Source organism: Parasteatoda tepidariorum, chromosome 3, assembly GCF_043381705.1.
Source record: "Parasteatoda tepidariorum isolate YZ-2023 chromosome 3, CAS_Ptep_4.0, whole genome shotgun sequence".
NCBI classification, from domain to species: domain Eukaryota; kingdom Metazoa; phylum Arthropoda; class Arachnida; order Araneae; family Theridiidae; genus Parasteatoda; species Parasteatoda tepidariorum.
In genome coordinates, this window is record NC_092206.1 from 63735846 (window position 1) to 63757083 (window position 21238).

General features: G+C 27.3%; 1 protein-coding gene across 2 annotated transcripts in view; it reads right to left on the minus strand.

The window, feature by feature from the left end:
- The window catches only part of LOC107448079 (uncharacterized), a 90214-nt gene that overhangs the window by 26813 nt on the left and 42163 nt on the right, over positions 1–21238 (minus strand). For both annotated transcript variants that reach the window (XM_043039404.2, XM_043039405.2), the window contains exons 2-4: positions 3210–3355; positions 1115–1220; positions 112–272 (exon numbers count right to left, since the gene is read on the minus strand). In XM_043039404.2, the coding sequence (XP_042895338.1) occupies positions 112–272; positions 1115–1220; positions 3210–3355 (413 nt within the window). The remainder of the gene's footprint in view (positions 1–111; positions 273–1114; positions 1221–3209; positions 3356–21238) is intronic.

A 21238-nucleotide genomic window follows, 5' to 3' on the forward strand; every position in this document is an offset into this window, starting at 1 on the left:
TTGAAATATTGTTAATATTATGTAAAAATAAATTTCACAAATTAATTTTATAAACATTAATGTTCTCTTATAGAAAAATTTTAACACATGCAAAACAGAAATAAACTGTACCTTCACTTTAGTCCAGCTTTGATTACTTTCATCAGCAGGTTTATATTCAAGTACGTATTCAGAATGATAACTAGGTAAACGAAAATCATCCCATACAACAGTCAAAGTAGTTTGACTTTTCTGTTTGACCAAAACTTTAGGCATGTTTCCCAAGACATTTTCTAAATGAAAGAAAAAAATTTATATATATAATTAATTTTGTAGCTAATGCAATTTTTCTCATACAGATACAGTAAAACAATAACAATGAGAATAATAATAGATAAATAATAAGTGAGTCTTTGTATCAAAAACGAAATTAGAAAATATATATATATGTAGTTGGGTTAGTACCTAAGGCTTAGAGCTGTGCTTCCCTAAGTATGGTATGCTTACCCCCAGGGGTATGGGAAAAGTTTGGCAGGGTTACGCGTTCTTATGCGAAATATCTCGCAACAAACGGAAATTTCAAAAACTTTTATTTAAAAACAAAGCTAGTCATGAAAATTTACGATTATGTATTTTTCTATTGGCCATTTTTAAAAGAGTAAACAGTTAATAATTAGTGGTGTCAACAGCCAGTTGTGATTTTTAACTTTTGTGTAATTTTTTTAGAGTAAAAGATACATTCATTTTTTATTAGTGGCACACAGCGTTACGAGAAATTTAGAAAGGGTACATAAAAGCCATAAGCTTGGGAAACACTGGTTTAGTCTAATGACTATTTGGACTTAATCACTATTTTTTTGAAGGTTCAAGAAAAATTCAAACTACAACCATTATATTTTCAATTGTATGGTTTTAAGGGGTATTGCGCTTCCGTTAAAATAAAAGAAACAGTTTTGTCGACAAAAATGACAACACTTTATTCGAATTATAGCACAAACATTTATTGATTTTAAAATCTATAAGGCCCTACTAAAGAATTTAAGTCTCTGAAACACTATTATGAGTAAAATTGTAAAAACTTTTAACCTTCTAATTAAATAACATGAGAGAAATTGGTTTTTTGAAAACTACCTACCTTTAGTCTTGAAAGTGGATATTTCTTGTTTACCATCTTCTTCAACTTTAACATAATAAACTTTTCCAGGTAGAAGATTTTCCAATTTAAAAATTGGCTTAACACCCTAAGGAAAAAAAATCTAGATCAAGTATTTTCTTGACACAACTTGATAATATGAGGAAGAAAGAAAATTATTCTTACATAATTGAAAAATAAATAAATAATATATTTATAAAAAGTTTAGCCCAATTAATATTATTAAACTCGACTTATTTAATTACTAAAAATATCCTTAAGATACAATAATAATCATTTCTGAATGTTTTGTTTTCGTCATCAGGGGTCAGTCCACACCGAATTTACTACCGTTTAGCGGTACCTTCACAAATTCAACTTTAGGAAAAACGGTAGTTTCACAAAATATTTTTTCTTAAAATGCTATTTTTGTATTCCTTAAGAAATGATAAATCCATATTCTTGCCATATTTTTGTGTTGGATTTTTAAATATAATTTTTAATTTTTCACAAATTATGTCTAAATTTTCACAAAATAGGTACCTCTCAGAAAAACCTGGACAGACCCCTGGTCATAGGATTGTTTGATTTCATTTTCAATACAAGGAAATGATTCACAAAAGCTATATTTATAAAGTAAAAGCTCATACAATTTAATTCAATATTACAAAATTAGATTAAAAAACTACATAAATTATATTTTTACATTATTGGAATTCTTAAACTAAAATCAAGCATTTTATTATTCATAATTTTGCTAAGGGGCCTTTGATAACTTTTACAATTTTAAGTTTTTATATTTTATCAATTAATGGAATGCATAATAATTCATATTTCTTAAATTGATTTCCTTAGATTGGTTTTTGAGCTTCCAACAATCTTCTGAGTATTTAAGAATTCAAAAATTATGCTTTTGCATAACTGCTGTAATTGTGAGTTTCTATTAAAAAGCTACATTTGCTCTTTAAAATTTGAATTGAATGAAGTTTTAAGTACTGGCTGATAAATAAGAATAATACGAATATAATTAAGCCATATANTTTTACAATTTTAAGTTTTTATATTTTATCAATTAATGGAATGCATAATAATTCATATTTCTTAAATTGATTTCCTTAGATTGGTTTTTGAGCTTCCAACAATCTTCTGAGTATTTAAGAATTCAAAAATTATGCTTTTGCATAACTGCTGTAATAGTAAATTTCTATTAAAAAGCTACATTTGCTCTTTAAAATTTTAAAATTTGAATTGAATGAAGTTTTAAGTACTGGCTGATTAATAAGAATAATTCAAATATAATTAAGCCATACACAAGTATAATAATTTAATATAGTTTTACACAAAATATCAGAATTTTATAAATTTATGCTTTACAATATTTATTAATACATTTCCAAATTACATAAATAATAATTCCATACAGAAAAACAAATTATTTCTTTATAATAAATATTAACCATTGATAATAAATCCCATTATTCAAGCAACTGTGAATTTTGTTTAAGTTGCCCATCTTAATTACCCGTTGCACATTTTTAGTCTTAAAATGACATCAAAAGTTTATTAGAATATTAGATATATATATTTGTTTATTTTATTTCTTAAAAATATAAATTTGAAGTTTCTAAATATAGTTTCAATTATCTTTACTTCCATGACATAATCCAGTTATAAGTACCATAAACTAACATTATAACCAATTGGGAATTAACAGTGCTTAATAAATCAAAATCAACTAATGAGCCGTAAACTAAACTGCAATAAATTTTAATTACAGGACAGTAAAATAACATTATCTTCATAGTATTTTACAATATTTGAAACAATTTAATTGAATTAATTATTTACCACTGTGCTGTAAGAAATGCGAGTATTACAGCTTTAATATACTGTTATAGTTTGTACTATGTTTTTCAACAATTTTATGAGATTTATAGACATCCACTATTCAATAAATAGTCAATGATAACGAGGCAACTAAATTTTCATAGTATACATAATAAGTAAAACATTTAATCAATTACATATTAATTTAATATTTTTTCAAAAGTATAAATTATAATTGTTGCTATAATTTACGAAAAATTTATAAACTCACATCAACTTTCGTCCATTCTGTGTACAGTCCCCGAAAAACAGGTGAATAATATACAACAGCTTGAGGCAGCAACTCTGAATGAGAAGAATCCCATTTAATTCTGGCAGAATTAGCTGACACATCAAGAACTTCAATTCCGAGAGAGCCTGCAAAAATACATTTTATCATTTAACTGACATTGATACAAAAAAAAAAAAAACTAATTGATTTTCAATGTTTAAAAAATTAAAGTATATGAAGCAATACCAAAGAAATTAAATTAAATTATAAATTTAATCCATAAGATTAAATCTAGAAAGTGACTTAAAAAAATTTGAAGTTATGTTTTAATAAAAGCAGCGTTTCTTTGTTTGAAATTGAACTAACACCGCATTCAAATTAAATATTCATGTTGAAAACAGTGAGAGAAACTTATACACAAAAAATCGGAAATATTTTTAAATGTTTACGCTATTAGTTGCTTAGTTCTGCCCGTTTTAACCTTAGTTTTTAAAGTCATTTATCAAAAAACAGTTCTTTTTGACAGCAATAGATGGCGTTAGCACTTTAACGATAGATGGCGTTAATCCGTCATTGTGGTAACAATAACAGACTCATTTGGTTGAAACTTGATTTTCCTGTCGGGAAAATCCTGTCATAAGGAACTTGAACAAAATTATTAAGTTGAGAATGTAATTATAATAATCAATTTATTTTTATGTTAGTATTTTTTTACATTAAACACTGAATAGTTAGATGATTCAAATTATTTAAATGCAATAACTCAAACAAATAAAAAATTATTAAATCAATAGTCGATAATAAATTCCAATTTAACAAGAGAAAAAAAAGATACATCCCGAAACCATGATAAGACTTTTTATAAATTTCATTTTTAAACCTAGTATAACGATTCGCATTTTTATAAATTGTATTATTTTTTTTTATTTTTTTTCATTTTTAAAGAATTTTGAATTTATGTTTGATATCATATTGCTTGTTTATTTCAATTTCTAGGTTAAGCATTCATAATAATTTTTTTTGTGTTATTTTATATTACAGCTGAAGAGAATAATTAAATGCACACTAAATAAATGTCTGTAAAAACGTTAAATAAAATAATAATAAAATAAAATAATATAAAATAAAATAATATNGAATGTATAAATATATATATATATATATATATGTCAAAAGTGATGAACTACAGCTCCAAACTGTGGCAATGCTTAATCGAGCTACTTTGCTTTCAAAGCTGTTAATCTCTGTTTTAGTAGAAAAAATTATTTCATTTCTCGGAAACGATTTGACAAATTTTGAAATCCTTTTTTCCTTTAAAATTACTCACATGAAAAATTTATACTGCTCACAATTAAATAATTAAGTAAAAAAATCATGTATTATTGTTGTTGTCGTTTCGTAAAATTATCTTTAATCGGTTAAATTTCATATCAATATATTTCTTTTAATTAACGCAATTAATAAATTCTAAAGAAATGAATAAAAATTCCAAACGTAAATTAGAGATTTCTTTTCAACCCCCTAATATTTTTAGCGTTAAAAGTTTGAATTTACAAAAAAAAAAAGTTGTGTACTATATATAAAAATTTTGTAAAATTGCTACGTTTTTGCAATAGATATTGCAACTGAATTAAAACTATTATTAATGTACTAATTAAGTATTTGTTTTGATATTAATTAGCACATTTAAATTGCATCTTCCCCGAAGCATAAATATTGAGTCGTAAAACCTGAAAACTCATAAACAAAATATAAAGTTAATTCTATCATACAAACAAAATATAAAATAAGGATTATTTTTCATTTTTCTACTGCTCAAATTTCCTTTTAAAAATCCGTGAACTATACAGAGTAACTATTATTAATTACGCAATTGTAACTGAAGTGCTAATCTATACATAACTCATATAAGTATGATATATAGGTAGGTACAGCAAAGGGAAATCTTAATTTCTGATGTAATCATGTGTGAGGTCCATCGCATGCAGTGATGTGATTCTATAGATGCGCGCATGTAAGATGAATTTCTTAGGTTCTGCGTTGAGGTTCTCAAATTTTAATGCTTCTGCATGTCAATTCTTAAATTACCTAATTTTAAACTAGGACATAAGGAATAAGAGACGAAAAAAAATAAATAAAAATAATTCTATGACAAAATAAATATCGCATGCAGTTAATAATTTTTTTACCCATTTAAAGTACGTCTTATTTTAACTTTTTAAAGTATGTTGTGTATGTGATCAGTGTTATTTACACGGAGGTTCATTATCTATTATTTAATTTTATTTTTAATGAATGGAAAATTAAGTTTGCGATGCGTACCAATTTTTCAAATAGAAATATTTAAAACTGCATTAACAAAAAATGCAAAGTGTGGAAGATTTGACCTCGAATATATTTAAACCTTGCAAATGCTGGAATAATAATTTTGAACTCCGAAATCCATATCATTTTGCAGTTTTATGCGATTAATTTAATAATTTTTTTTTTTAAGAGTCGTGAAAAATGTCAAAGTATACCGGTTCTTAAATGATTTGAATCTCCTGATTGATCGTATGCTGATAAAAAAACTGATAAGAATCTGTTTTACAATCCCATTTAATGAGTGTGCATCGCTAATTGGAAAAACACTTAGTTAAAGAATGCAAGCAATAACGTTAACATATGATACCAGGCAACTGAATACATGTGCCATTTTGTCATACAAAATGAAATCGCATTGTCAGTCTTGTGAAAACCCCAAAAAAGTAGATCAATGCTATCGTCAATGCATCGATAGGCGGATACTCCAAAGAGCAATGATTACAGTGGAATGATTGCCATTTCACCTTGAAGAAGCCTCATTGATTGCACTTCTAGAACTGTCACCAGGCATTCAGAAGAAGACAACCACCGCCTATCTCTGCCTCAAATCTCGGAGGATAATTAAAGTTGCCCTTGGCGTAATTCGAAAGACACTAGTAGACTAATGAACTTGTCGATGATTGATGTATAAAGAAGCAATTGCTTTTTTGCCCAGGGTTTTAATATTAGTGACATTATAAAGTGAATTATGTACTTTATAATATTGGCCTTAAGTCACTAATTAAAGAGAGGAACCATACGATTGCTTTTGGAACTCATCCATAAAACAAATTTTAGTGAACACTGATAAAAAAAAGTAATGATAAATAAGTATGTAAGTACTATATTTAAAAAAAAAAAAAGAAACATGCATTAAGAATAAAAACGGCTTCGTATCAGGCATTTTGAGCATGTAAAAAATGTGATGTTTATAGATTTTTTTATTTCTATTTATATATTTTTTATTTCTATTTATATATTTTCATTTTTATTAATTATTTTTTCTTCACCTTTTTACACATTCTCGGACCCACATACTTGTTTGATACTCGAACCTGCTACTTTCTTAATTCTGTTTCCCGCACTGGCTGCATTGTAATACCACCCTGACGATGCTACGATGTTTGTCAGTGTTTGTATTTTAATTTCTTTTTAATATATTTCCTTTTTGATAGTTCGGTTGTTATTTCCAGTAGTGCTTTGCTATTTAGTTTGTCATTTCGTGTTAATGATTTTTCTTTTCTTCTGCTGAGCTGATACTTTTAGTTCTCTTTTGATGTAATAATTTATTTTTTTATTTTATTTCATCTTATAATATTTTTTTATATATATACATGTGGGGGGGGAGGGTGTAGATATTTATATAATCACGGGTCAACCATCCTGTAAGACGTACACTACCTCTCTGATTGAATATTTCTTTATATTAAATAAAGATTTGTTCTCCTTTACTCATAGATATTATGAGCCCATTAAATTTAAATTATTAGATTCCTTAGTTTAAATCCTGCCAGAAAAAAAAAACCACTGTCATAAGATAATAGTACAGCCTGTGTGTAAAATGAAATTTTAACATCACTTATTATTTTATCCTATTTTTAAAATATTTAAATATTTAAAATACTTCAATTTAAAAATTCGTATGCATTATTGTTATTGATAGAATTTACATAATTTTTCTTAGTATATCCACTGACCTTCTAAAGTTAGGGCATTTACGTTTTAGTTGGAAAAGCTGATCTTCATTTTCATTTATTTTCTGATTTCATTTTCATTCATTTTCTTAATTTCATTTATTCTGTGCTTTTAAAATTAAAAAAAAAATGATTAGGATGTTTGATTAAAATTAAATTTTAAAAGTTGTTCGAATCACGGAGCTATACCAAGTAAATAAATAAATAAATAAAGCTTATAACTATATTTTATGTTCTTAAACAATATAATATTGTCTTATATTGTTTAATCTTTTTTCATTATTATTACTTCTATTTATTTATTTATTTTTTCACTGAAATCATAAAAACGGAAATTAAATTATAGTCAGCAGCATTGGAAAAATTCTTTACAGTCAATAACCATCATATTTGAAGTAATTATGGTGTTCTTTAATAAATGATTTTTTTTTCAGTAGTTATCGCTTGATTTTTACTCTACAGATATCAAGCGAAATGTTAAGAGTTGAGATTGAGCAAAAGTCGTTTGGCAACGAAGCTATCAACTTCTTTGATATTGTTTATTCATCTTTCTATCCACAGCTACCGAAAACTATAATGATTGGGAAGATGAAAAAAAAGGGACTCCCGAGAAAAGATTTAAAAAAAAAAAGCTATTTGGTTCTCATTTACTCATTAGCACACAGGTCATCGGCATGGCAAGATTCAAGGATCCGGTTCGAAAGGGTGGATTAGCAAACGATTCCTGGGGCGATGCGAAAGTTCCGCCCGGGCGTTCTGCTGCTCTGAGTTATTTTCTTCATCGTAATCATTATCATTTCTTTTTTTGTTTTTCATTAGCAATTCATTTCACTTTTAAAAAATCGACACTTTGAAAAGTCGTAAATGTAAATCGGTCTGTATGATGCACCAGACCCCTCTGAAGAGATGAATATTTATTGGGAGGAATTTCCGTAAAAGCGCTATAAACGCATGCTGGGTCGGTTAAAGAATTCGAAAAAATACTATTACTTTTTCTGGTGAAATTTCATGCTGTGATTATTTCCCACGCACGGCCCCCCCATCTGGCAGTGACTTTCGTTTATTTAAATGGTTCGGAATCTAGTTAAAATGAAATTAACGTGTACCGATAAAAAACACCAAAATGGAATTTGCTACTTATTGCTTATAACACAGGCACGTATGCACAGGCATGTATGAACATTATTTCACACAACAGATTTACGTATTATTATTTTTGAAGAAACATGCGTGGATGTTATTTTTATGGACACGCATGGATGTATGCACAGTATGCATGCAAGCACGTATGCACTTACCACTTACAAAATACGAAACCGCTTACAAAAATAAAGTCTCAATGTTAAGCTTCATAAGTTGAGTTCATTCATTTATTTATAGTACTGCGATTTTTATTCATTTATTAAATTTTTTTTNATTTAAAAAAAAAAAAAAAAAAAAAAAAAAAAAAAAAAAAAAAAAAAAAAAAATTTTTTTTTTTTTTTTTTTTTTTTTTTTTTTTTTTTTTTTTTTTTGATATTTAATAGAATTTAATTATTTTATATGTATCTAATAAAGCAAGCTAAAAAAATAATGATTAATATTTTTAATTTACTAATAAAAAGTTAAGAAACTAATTTACGCTATTTTTTTGTTCAAATGTCTGCGAATTCTGCTAATTGTTCATTTTTATTAGGTACTCTAAATTGCTTAAAAATGTGGCTATACAATTGCCTTTGCCAAACATTTTTCTCTTTAAAAAGCATTATGGATTGCCAGTTCCATAATTGAAAATACTGTTATTTCAATTTAATATAAATTCAATTAAAATAGTTTGCGATTAAATTTTTCCACAAAGAATTCATAATATAAATGTCTAGCGTGACGGGAGGTTTGCGTGTTTTTCCACCTATACGATAGTATTCATTATCAAAATGCACTGACATTCATTATTAAAAAGTCACCTGTCATCAGAATATATCGCCTCCAGAACCCTTTTCCTAAATGACCTTGATTGGAGATGGGTCATTCGCCACGGGTGGACAAAAAAACTTGACACATTTTATCCCCGGTCTACATAACAATTTTTTCCTTCACTTATTAGACTTGTGGGGCAGAATTACTTAATGAGTGGTGTTTAAGGTGTCTCTCAATGTCTTACCGACGTAAATTAAAGCTTCAAAGTTGATCCCTAACCTTGAGCTTGTGGTGGGTTTTCTCATTTTTCAGCCATTTTTGTCTTAACGCCTCAGATGTGTAATTAAAAATGCCGGTTATAAAGCCATTATTAGACTGAAATACCTGTTTGGATGTTGAAGTGTATGCAAATAACATGAAAGCATGTTTCTAAGAAGGTCGATGGTTCTTCTCGAAAGAGTTTAAATATGAAGAAAGTTCGCGATTGATTGATGAGAAGAGTACACAAGTCCTTTCAATCAAATGACTAAAAAAAAAAATTTCTTCCCTAGAACTTTAATGCATATTTTAAAGTAATAGCACGTAATTAGCATTGAAGAACATAAATTTAATATCTCTCTAAGAAATAGAATTGTATTTTTTTATGTTAATCAGATTTATAATTTTAAAATTCACAATAAATGACAGTTGCATAGTCATTATGAACGACTATGCAATTGCTTGAAAGTCAAAATGTATGCAAATAATATTAAAAAAAAAAACAAGTTCTATGAATTATCAATAAACTCAGAAATTCAATGCATATTTGTTTGGTTTATTTTTTTCTCTCTTGCACACTAGAGCTTTAATGCATATATTTGAAAAATAGCATGTAATTATCAATAAAAAGTTTGATTTGAACGAGTAATTAGCATAGTGACTGGTACAAGTAATTAGCATCAAAAATGAATTTTTTTTAGGAAATAATAGATTTGTTCCTGATATTTAATTTTTCAAAAACACTGGACAATCACATAAAAGTCATTTTTGAATGTATTTAATCAATGGTCGATGGAGGAGACATGAGTTCGATGATTCTTTTAATCAAAGAGTTCACGTTCTTTTCTTTGTGAATTTTAATGCATTTGTATCAAAAGAAAGAAATTTGTTTTCTCCCGTGAAAAGAAATAATTTTCTTTGTTTCTCATCTATAAAAATAAATTTTCGATTTTAAAACGTTGGGCGTTAGCACAAAATTGTAGTTGAGAAGTAATTGTGAACGTCTATCAACTTTCTTTGGGAGTCGAGTGTATATGCAAATAACATCAAGGCAGCATACTTCAAAGAAGGCAGCCCGATGGTTCAACACATACAAAGAGTAAGTTCTTCTCTCCATCAAGTTTAAATGTGAAAAAGATGAAGTTTGAAGGCAAAATTAGATTTTTCTGATAAAAAAAATTATAAAATTTCTTTTCCGAAATTCAATGTATATACTATTAGGACAATACATAACAAAAAAAAAATTTTTTTCTCTATTCAGAATTATTTTTAGTTCATTTGTTTGTTTTTGCTTATCATTAAAAAAGGGAATTAACTTTTTAAAAAATTTAGTCATAAAAAAATTTAAGCATTTTTAACGTGTCGATCTTTTTTTTTTAATAGGGTGGTTAAAAAAGTATTAATTGGAGTGAAGAGTACTCCGATCCAAAAGTTTACTTTTTCTCTTTAAAATTAATGCATGCACACATTTGTATAACAGAACGCAATTAACAGAAAAGAATTAAATTTGGTCTGTCTCTCACGAAAAGTGATAACATTTCTTTTGTTGATAATCTATAAAAATGAATTTATAATTTCAAAACAAGTTAGCTTGTACAAAACGGCAGTGGCTAAGTCATTAAGAGCGACAAAGAATTCTAATTTGCTGTTTGAAAATAACGTAAAAACGAGGTATGTATTTCTAGGAAGGTCTGTGATTCTGCCTTATGCAGTTTAAACATGAAGAAAAAAAATTAAATAAAGGCAGGAATGCATAGATTACTTTGTTAAAAAAATTAAATCAAATATTTTGTTTTGAAATTTAAAGCTTGTAATCCTTGGATAACAGAGTGAACGTAATAAAGGTGCCATTTTAAGTGTAATTTTAAAAGTTTTGATGAATTTCTCCTCATTAGAAAATGTGTAAGTTTAAGCAAAAGATAAATTTTTCCTTTAAGCATTTTAATGCATATGTGTGAAAGCATATGTATGATTTTACGCATTTATACACAATTAGCACAAAAAATTCTTACCGCACAAGGAACCGTTTAAAGATTTTCTTTCCTTAAATACGCGAAGGTGATGTTCAGATTACGTAAGTTATCCACCAAAAATATACCTATTCCTTACATTTTAGTTGATAGGAATAGGCTTGTAAGGAATTGGTTTACTTTTGGTGGATGACTAACATAGTCAACCTTTCAACCTTTAACGGATATAAAAGTTGACAAACGACAAAATAATTATAATAGGCTTTTATTAACCCTTCAGTTATAACCAAATTTGATGTGTTTTAAGAAAATTATTATTAATTATGGCGTAATATCTTATTCTATTATAATAATTTTTATAACTTGATATTAACTTTTAAATCTATTTGTATTTATCGAAGTGAGGTGATTAAATGAAAATCCTTAAAAATAGTTTTTTTTCTGATTAAAAAAGTACTTTTTAAAGTATAGAACACGAGTGCACATAAGTACGGACATTTTTTTAAAAACTGTAATGCTTAAAACGACGCCCGGTGGCTGAGTAGTAGCGCTTAGCGCTCTCGTGCTATAGGCCTTTGGTTCGATCCTCGGGCTGGGCAAGGTTGACTCATCCTTTCAAAGGATCGATAAAATGAGTACTAAGCATGCTTGAGAACTAAACATTGGGGGTTCCGCGTTCGGCTGACAGTCCAACCGGAGCATCTGCTCTTGCATTTCATAGTCCAAAGTCAAGAAAACTGAGATGGCACAGTAGGCTTTGCGCTTTATGAGCTATCGTGCCACTGAGTTTAGTTTAATAATTAAAATTCTAAATATGAAAAACTTGCATGATTATGGTTATAATACTTACTTATTAAATTTATTTATTCTAATTCCCCCAAAAAGTTAAAATAAGGAAGGTTTTTTTATTGTTTATACGACTGCGTTACTTATTTGTATTTTTTACATATGATTACTTTACTCATTTGTGTGTGTGTATTTTTAAACGAAATTACCCATTTGGGTCTTTGTTTATACGTTTTAATTACGCTTTAAGTTGCCTATTGTTTGTGAATTAAAAATTTGATTAAACTCCACACAAAATTCAAACAAAAGTTTTTTTTTAATCATTTCTGGATAATTTTTGTTTCTCTAAATTTTAAAAGTATTGTAAGTCTTTCTTTGTATTGAAATAACCATGGTTTAATTGAAAAGAAATGCTGTAGAATAAAAAAAAGAACTAGTTTTATTGATATCCTGAATGCAACTACTTGGATGTAATTGCTTTACCCATTTTTGGCGACGATCAGTCCAAAAAGCCACTTTAATAAGTCTAGTAAGAAAATTATTATTGTTGCCACATCGTTAAGACCAACCAAAAGAAATAAAAACATTAAGAGAGAGGAAATTATGAAAGATGGTAGAAAAATATAGTCTTATAAAAGTTGGTCATTTGCAAATAAAAATCCCATCAAAACCCGGACATGGATTTGACAAATTGCAAACACTAGAGCACAGCGCTATGTTTGCAGATAGCTCCATGCAACCGGTAGCTACATCAATCAAATATAGGGGATCGGGAAAGGGGGTAGAGGATTAAGAGAGAAAAAAAACGTAACAGGTTATCGATAATTTTTTTTTAATCTCTCTTTCTATCTATTTGTTCTCAAGGTCAAATTAAATGGGAATATAAGATTAAAGGATGTAATGTTGATGGTGGATCCTTTTAAAAGATTCGAAATTATGAATTAATGGCGTCCATAATTGGAATTCTTTAAAGCTACATCAATATCCTTATGTTGGGATATTGATGGAAACAAATAATTTTCAATCTTATAAGAAAGATTTGCAAGAGCTACAATTAGAAAAAATTACAATAGTCAGAAAACATTATTAATATATATTTCATTTGTTTTATGGGTACTCATGCACCTGTTTATGTAGAAAAATTTTACGTATAATTCAATAATTAAGGATAAATATTTAGTTTCCTTTTTCTGCATTACACATGTTTAATTTCGTCTTTGTTTCGAAATTTATTTACTTTTATGTAAATAAAAGAACTACTATTTCTATATATTGTGTGACAATAATTAAGTGCACATTATAGAGCTTTATTCATCAGTTTAAAAACCTTAAAATAATAGCTGATGTCCATTCGAATAAAAAAAATTACTTATTTACAAGCCCAGCTGGAGATAGAGCAATAGAGCTTGTTCGTCTGGTGTAAAAAGCTTATTAAAAGAAGTTACTGTCAATTATAATTTTAAAAAAAAAATTATATATTTACAAGCCACCCGTGACAAGAACTACGAAGCTTCCTTCTCTATAAAAGTCACTGTCCATTGGAATAAAATATACTCATTCACAAGCCACTTTGGGATAGAGCTATACAGCTTATTTCTGTAGTGTAAAAAGCTTCTTAAAACAGTCACTGTCCTTTAGAACTAAAAAATATTCATTTATCTTGCAAACCGCCAGGAAATAGTGCTATAAAGCTTGATGTGCTAGTGTAAAAAGCTTCTCAATAAATGGACTGTTTGGATAGAAAAATATATTTTGTTTTGTTTACAAGTCACTTGGGGATAGAGCTTACTTCATTGGTATAAAAAGCTTCTAAAGAACAGTCAGAATAGAATAGAATAGAATAGAATAGAATAGAATAGAATAGAATAGAATAGAATGGAGAAACATTCACTAGCAGCATTGGAATAGAGCTTGTTTTTCTAGTGTGAAGAATTCTTAAAAGTAGTACCTGTCCATTAGAATAGAATAAGAAATTATTAGTAATATATTATCTGCCTTGGTAAAAAAGTATTTAAGTAAAAGTAGCCACTGCCCAACAGAATAGAAAATATACCAGCCACTTTTTGATAGAACTAAAGAGCTTGCTTCTCTAGCGTCAAAAGCTTCTTAAAGCTTCTTCTACAGCTGTCCAATACAATGAAGAGATGTATTTATTTTATAGCCGAGTTGCAATAGAACTATTAAGAACTTGCTTCCTTAGAGTAAAAAGCTTCTGCAAAACATTATCCATTGGAATATCCAATATAATATTCTAATAAACTTATTTTTCATTCACAGAAAGTAGAAAAATTGGCTACACTAAGCGAGGTAATTTTATGTTAGCACTTTCTGCATAATGCATAATTAATCTCATCTGGGTAAAAAAAAAAATCTTAAGATTATCTTTTTCTAGATTTCAAACTAAAATTACATTTCATGAGGTGATAAAATTTTATTGCTACGGCCTATTCACTTTCACTACATTAGTTTTCTGCCGAATGAACAGGCCTTGACACGAGTACAAAGATATAAATAAAATATAAATAAAAAAAAGTAAACAATAGCTTTATTTTGAAAAAAAAAATTCTTTGTTCGTCTTTACAACTTAAATGGAAGCGAGATTAGTGTAAAATAAAACGTCATGATGTGATATCAAGTTTAAAAACATGTTGTTTTTTGACGCCATAAATGTATTCAAACACATGTGTCACTGTATCAAAATCAAGATCACGTACGAAACAAATGTAGGGCATCGATTGTTGCACACTCGCTAGTTTTCATTATATTCATACGTGTACCAACAATAGTAAACTCACAATGTCACAAATCACATATGATTAACTGTAAATGCTAACTCAATTTTTTTTTATTATGAGAATCTATACTGAAGATTTTTTTTATTAAATTTGTGAATTTTTACGTTAACTTGTGAACTCAAAACTTTGTTTTACGTTTAGATAAATGTTTATGTTAAAGTTATGTAAATGTATGCATTAGGATTATTTAATTCGTATTCCGAGTATAACATTTTGTTTTAGGTTAGCCGACGTTTTTATCAACAAGCAATTTTAAAATTAAATGTTATCAGAATTTTTGACAGTATAAAGAAAAAACATTTATTCGTAATATTAAAACTTGCTTCGATCTGATTTAACTATTTAAACGGTGTAAAGATTTACGCATAAGGTAGCCATTTTTAAATTTACACTTCAGATTTTTTTGAAAACTTACATCATTCTACATTTTTAAAAAAAAATTTGCATGTTTAACAAATGTAGACTAATTTAATAACTGCTGTCGAGATCTATCTTCAATATCAAATCTTTAATATAAAATATTCTTTAATATCAAATGTTTAATTTAATATTAAAATGTTAATGTAATATTGTTGTAATATTAATGTAATATGTTTCATGAAATATTATATGTTCCATTCATTAATATTTATAATTGAAAAACTCTTTGTAAGTAGCAAAAAATATTTAATGAAGGCAAATGTAATTGGATGCTAATTTCTAGTTAGTGTTAATAAGAAAAACAACTTTATTTTCAAACTTTATTTTAGAATCAGTTAAAAATAGCCATCATAGTTTTCAAAATTTTAAAGTTTATTGAGTTTTTAACCAAAAAATTGTCTTGCAATACTTCAGTTTATTAAAAAAGTATCCTTACTGTAAAGCATTAAAAAAAGTATTACAAATGTTTAAGTAATTGAATGTTTAAATAATATTTAAGAATGAAATTGATGAATTTAATTAATGTTTCAATATGATTCAATAAAAAATTCTCAAAAATCAATTTATTTGAAAAAATTATTTTTAAAGAAAATATATTTTTAAATGAATATTTTAAAGAAAATCTCTTTATACATACAAAAAATAATTATAAATGCTGAAGGCTGTTTTTAGCCATTGTTAATAGAAAAATACTCTATCTTCCTTTTACGACAAACTGACATTGATTATTATAATATATATTATTATAACTTTATCATAAGACATTGATTTAGAATTTAGAATAAACAATAAACATAAAATAAATTCTGAAATCGTGCTTATTTTATCATTGAAAAGTAAGCAAAAAATCTTTCATAAACGAATAATTCAACTACATATATTTTATTTATGCTCTGCTCAAAATAATCTGTATTAAAAATGTAATTTACTAAAATATTTCGAGAAAAAAATAAAGTAATTCCTATCAAGTTATATTTCTATCTATCAAAATAATACTTTACATTTAATTAACTTATACATAGATTCCAAACAATTAGTTATAAAAAAAAATTCTAATGCATTTATATTTCTGTAGTCGGAGACAAATAAAACATTTAATCTCAAAAAGTTTATTTCGTTTGTTTTTAGCCCTATTATTTAAAAAAAAAAGAATATGAAAATCTATGAAGTGGAATATAATTATATTTGTAGACAAAGCAAAAATACTGCGAACCGTAAATCAGACATCAAATAAAAACTCTCTTTCTTAGAATTTGTGCGGAGGATTTTTTTTTTCTTCAAGAGATAAAAAATTGTTTGCGTGTAGCGTTTTTCTGATAATGATGCAAAAAGAATAAAAATTCGATCAACTCTTCCAACGACCCGTGTCGGATGCTGAGTCTTAACTTCAGAGAATTTAGGTATTTTCCCACTCCGTTTTTGCCGTTAAAAGCTATTTTAATAAACTGCAATTCACATTTAAATGTTTATTATGGTTGAAAAATATCAAAACCTTTAAAACAACAAAAATTTTAAATCAAAAGATTTCATTAGTAAAAGTAGATAGTAATAACAACTCTTGAAGTGAAAATATTTTCTTTAAGAGATTATACATTAAACGCTTGGTTTCCTTACTAAAAATAAATATTATGGAGACTTTGATGTTATTTCAATAATGATTTCATGGGTTCGAATCTGTTTACTGTTCGAATCTGAAAATACCAAGAAAATTTGAAATCGATAAAGATTGTTCCGATTGCAAATGAATAAATAAATTAATTTAAAAATTTTAATAAAAACACAGCTTAACCTAAATACCATGCCCATTACCTAATGAAAAGTCTAACTCCAATATCCAGTTAAATTTCTTTCTTACGGTTTTGAAACCTTAATACCTGAAAATTGTTTTAAAAAAAAACGTTAACCATATTTTTAAAAAACCGTTTAAAAAAAACAGTTTTGTATTCAGAGTTTTCTTTAAAAAAATCATACTAATTGTAAACGATTTCAAAACCATAAAGGTAAAAAAATTTCTGTACCATAAGCTTTACGGTTAATTGGATAGACAGACTGCTACCGGTTATTTCACCGCAATTTTGAAATAAAAATGTTAACAGTGTATATTGATTTCATAATTAGCTAGTGTTTTCAAAGGAAATTAATAAAGGTAACCAATTAAACAACTATTTTAGTTAAGATCTTATAATTATTAGAAAATATTTTGGATAATTAAGAAAAATTTAAGTGTAAAAAGGAAATTTAATTTTTGTTAGTTATATTCATTTAAAAAAAGGCTTGATTTATTAATTATTATAAATAATTTCAGGAAAAAAAACAATGTAAAATTTCAGTAATTTATATTAATCCGATAACAAGCGAGAGTTGTTAAAAAAAGAAAGTTTGAAGCTTCTGTTGCTATTATAATCAAGAATCAGCTATTTGAACTAAAAGCTGGCTGCCAATTACTAGAAAACATGTTATATCATAAATAAATAAATTTAAAATATCAGTACTTCATAAGATCATTTGACAACAAGCAAGAGTTGTTGTCAAAGGGCATAAAATTGTTTAGAGCAAACATTTATAGCCAATTAATCAAAAATTATAGCTGAAATCTCATACATAATAGAAAACATTTTGTAACGAGAAAAAAAATTAATAATAAATTTGTGCATTTCAGTAATATTATATTGAATTGATAACTAGAAACAGTAATCAAAGAATTTAAAAGCGTCTAGTACAATCATATGTAGTCAATAAATGAATCATTCCAATTAAAATCTAATAATTATCAGATAACATGTCATTCTGCAAAAAACAAATTATGGATAATAAATTTCTATATTTAAACGAGTTATATTGATTTGATAACTTAAAAGAGTAGACAAAGACGATTAAAGTGTCTAGTGAAAATGAACATACTCAAATAATCAGATAATCTAAAAAAAAATTGATAAATATTCGAAAATATAAATTTATCCATTAAACATCAAATCAAAAATAATAAATTTTAGTAATTAATATTAAGTTGATAAGTAATGAAGAGTTATCTAGGAAGGTTACTGTGTCTCGAGCAAATGGACAATTTATCAGATTTTCTAATTAAAATCTAATAATTATTATAAAACATTCTACACCATACATAATTAATCACATAATTAAAATTTTATTTTAATCATGTCATCAATTATATAACTAAATTTGGCCAAAAGTTATAAAGGTAAATAAAATAATGCAGTAAGGTATAATTAAATTTACAGTATATTTAATTCCTTCTATATTTTTAAAAATGACTATCATTATTCATTTTAACTCATTATAATCAAACACAATTAATTTGAAAATATTTTTTAATTTGTTATTAAGAAATTCAAATGAAAAGTTTTGCAACAATTAATATTTTTCCTCTACGTGGTAATATTATTTTAGCTTTATTGTTTGCTCATTGTTTTTTAGTAGCAAAATTATTTTTATAATCTAAATCATGAATATGTAAAATGACATTTATTTTCATAATTTTACATCGTTAATTTGCAAATAAATGCCGCTCCTATAATATGATTATCACATCTTATTTGGAGAAAAAATTAACCATTTTAATCTTTTTCGTTTCTTAAAAGCACTATACCTGTTATTAATATTTAATATTTACGAAACATAAATAATATTATCTTTTTAATAAGTATTCGAGTTCTTTGGCGATTTCTCAATGTAACAACATTTAATTCAGAATTCCACTAGTATTCAATTAGGGACAAACGATTTATCTTAGATTTCCTTAACTGATAATAGTAACTGCTAGTGATAATAACAGAAATAATTATATACCAATGATTTTTAAAGATTTATTACTTTTTTTCCGTAAATGATCCTCAAATAGAAACAGAAATAAAAAGATTTTAGAAATATCGCTATTTCTTTTTTTTAGGGATAACCGTAGATAGGAACGAGCTTCTTAATACACTAAAGCTGGGTACGTAATTAAGGTATTTTGGAAATCGTACAACTAAATGAAGTATAAATTACCTGTCTCCTCCCCTTATCAATCGAATATTGGACGAGAACGCCTTTTAGAAGTAACCTTGAAGAAAAATTAGAGTTCACTGACGCACAGAAAAAATATTAAAGCCATCTTCAGGGACGAATGGTGTCTTTTGCCTTTGGGCAGGAGGACTTTCAAACGTGGGAAAGCATCGATACAACTTTCAATAGTAATCAATAACGTTGACAAGAAAAATGTTCCATGATTAAGCGAAAAAAAATTCTTAAAGACAATCGGCATTCCATTCTTCTGAGCGATATCGAAAAAGTACATCGGAATTTTAAATCCGATGCATTCAGAACTTATGTTTATAAATTGATAAATATGACAAAAGCACGCGATATTTCGAAATCGTGCTACATTACCATTTCATTGAAAGGGTGGTAAATTAAGTGTATAAGTATCCTCGGATTTGAAATCAGTGGCGCACTGGGTTGATTGTCAGTTTTTTCAACGGTTCTCTTTTATCGTTTACATAAATCTGAATTGATTTTGCTTGATAGTCGTAAGCCTAGCAACTACCGTACAGACCTAATCAATCGCTTTTCCATACTGACAGTCAGAATTTTTCCATTTGCCAAAATCGAATCAGATATAGAATACCTGAGTGCCAGTTCAAGCTTTTCGTTTCTCTCTTCTCAGCTATTGCTTTCAGATTCAGTTAACCACTTTGGTCAACCGGATACGGACAACTGGAAATTCGTTTTATTATATAATCATAACAATATTTAAGGGTTAGTTCAAGCCTTTAAGTCTTATGTTTATCACCTGGCAACTAAATGTCTTTTTTGGACCCAGTTAAGCACTCTGCTGAACATACTATTGAAAATTTTCTATTGGCCAGAACAATCAGCAGAATTAAAATATCAATAGAGTTAATACAGTTTTTGCTTCTTCCTTGCTTGTTAAACTTCAATTGGAGACTCTAAACAGGAAAATAATTTTTTCTTCCTATTTGATAAGGATTCTACTGATCATGTAAAAGTCCGTATTTGATTTGGTTTATCTGTTTGCAAATTGTGCCTTTACCCTTCGCGATTTCTGGTGTTCAATGAAACATATTTAACCTCGAACCTGGGTGGACTCGGTCTCAAAAAATCCTAATAATATCAGACACAACTGAGTATGGGTGTGAACTAATATTCAGGCGTGTTCCAGACACTTTATATTGGATGAAACCGATCTCATAGATACCTTGTTTAGAAGCATTGCATTCTCAGCACAGTAACTACATTAAATAAGGAAGGATATGACAATATACTTCAGATAGTTTAAAAGTAGTGCTTAAAAGAAATGAAAGCAATATAAGTACTTCTATAGTATTTCTGAAGGAAAAAATGTGATCACTTTCCAATAAATGAGGATAAGCACGTGGGTAAAATATCAAATCAAAACTTGTCGATATTTAAGTGGGTCTAACTGTGGGTGGATTCTAGTTTCTTTCCGTCAAAGTTTAAGGAGAAAAAAAAACATCCATAAGACAAACTCTTGAGAATTGAAAGACCGACGACTACACCTCCATTTGTAATCGAGTTTGGTCACGAGTATTTTGTAATTTAGGTCAGAGGAAGAAAAACTTTACGACAAACATTTGTGAATTTATATGAAAGAAGTTAGAAATTACCTGAAAAATCGTAATAAATAAATCCCTTAGTCTTTATGGATCAAACCTATAAGACAAACCTAGAAAGCCTTGTGTAGTTCAGCGTTAATGTTTTACGCAAAATCATAATATCGTTCAAATTTGCTGCATCCTAAATAGGTTGCTGAAACCATACGATTATGTTCGTAAAACTTGCTGACCCACTGCTGTGGTTCAACTTAAGTTTAAATATGGTCATTTTAA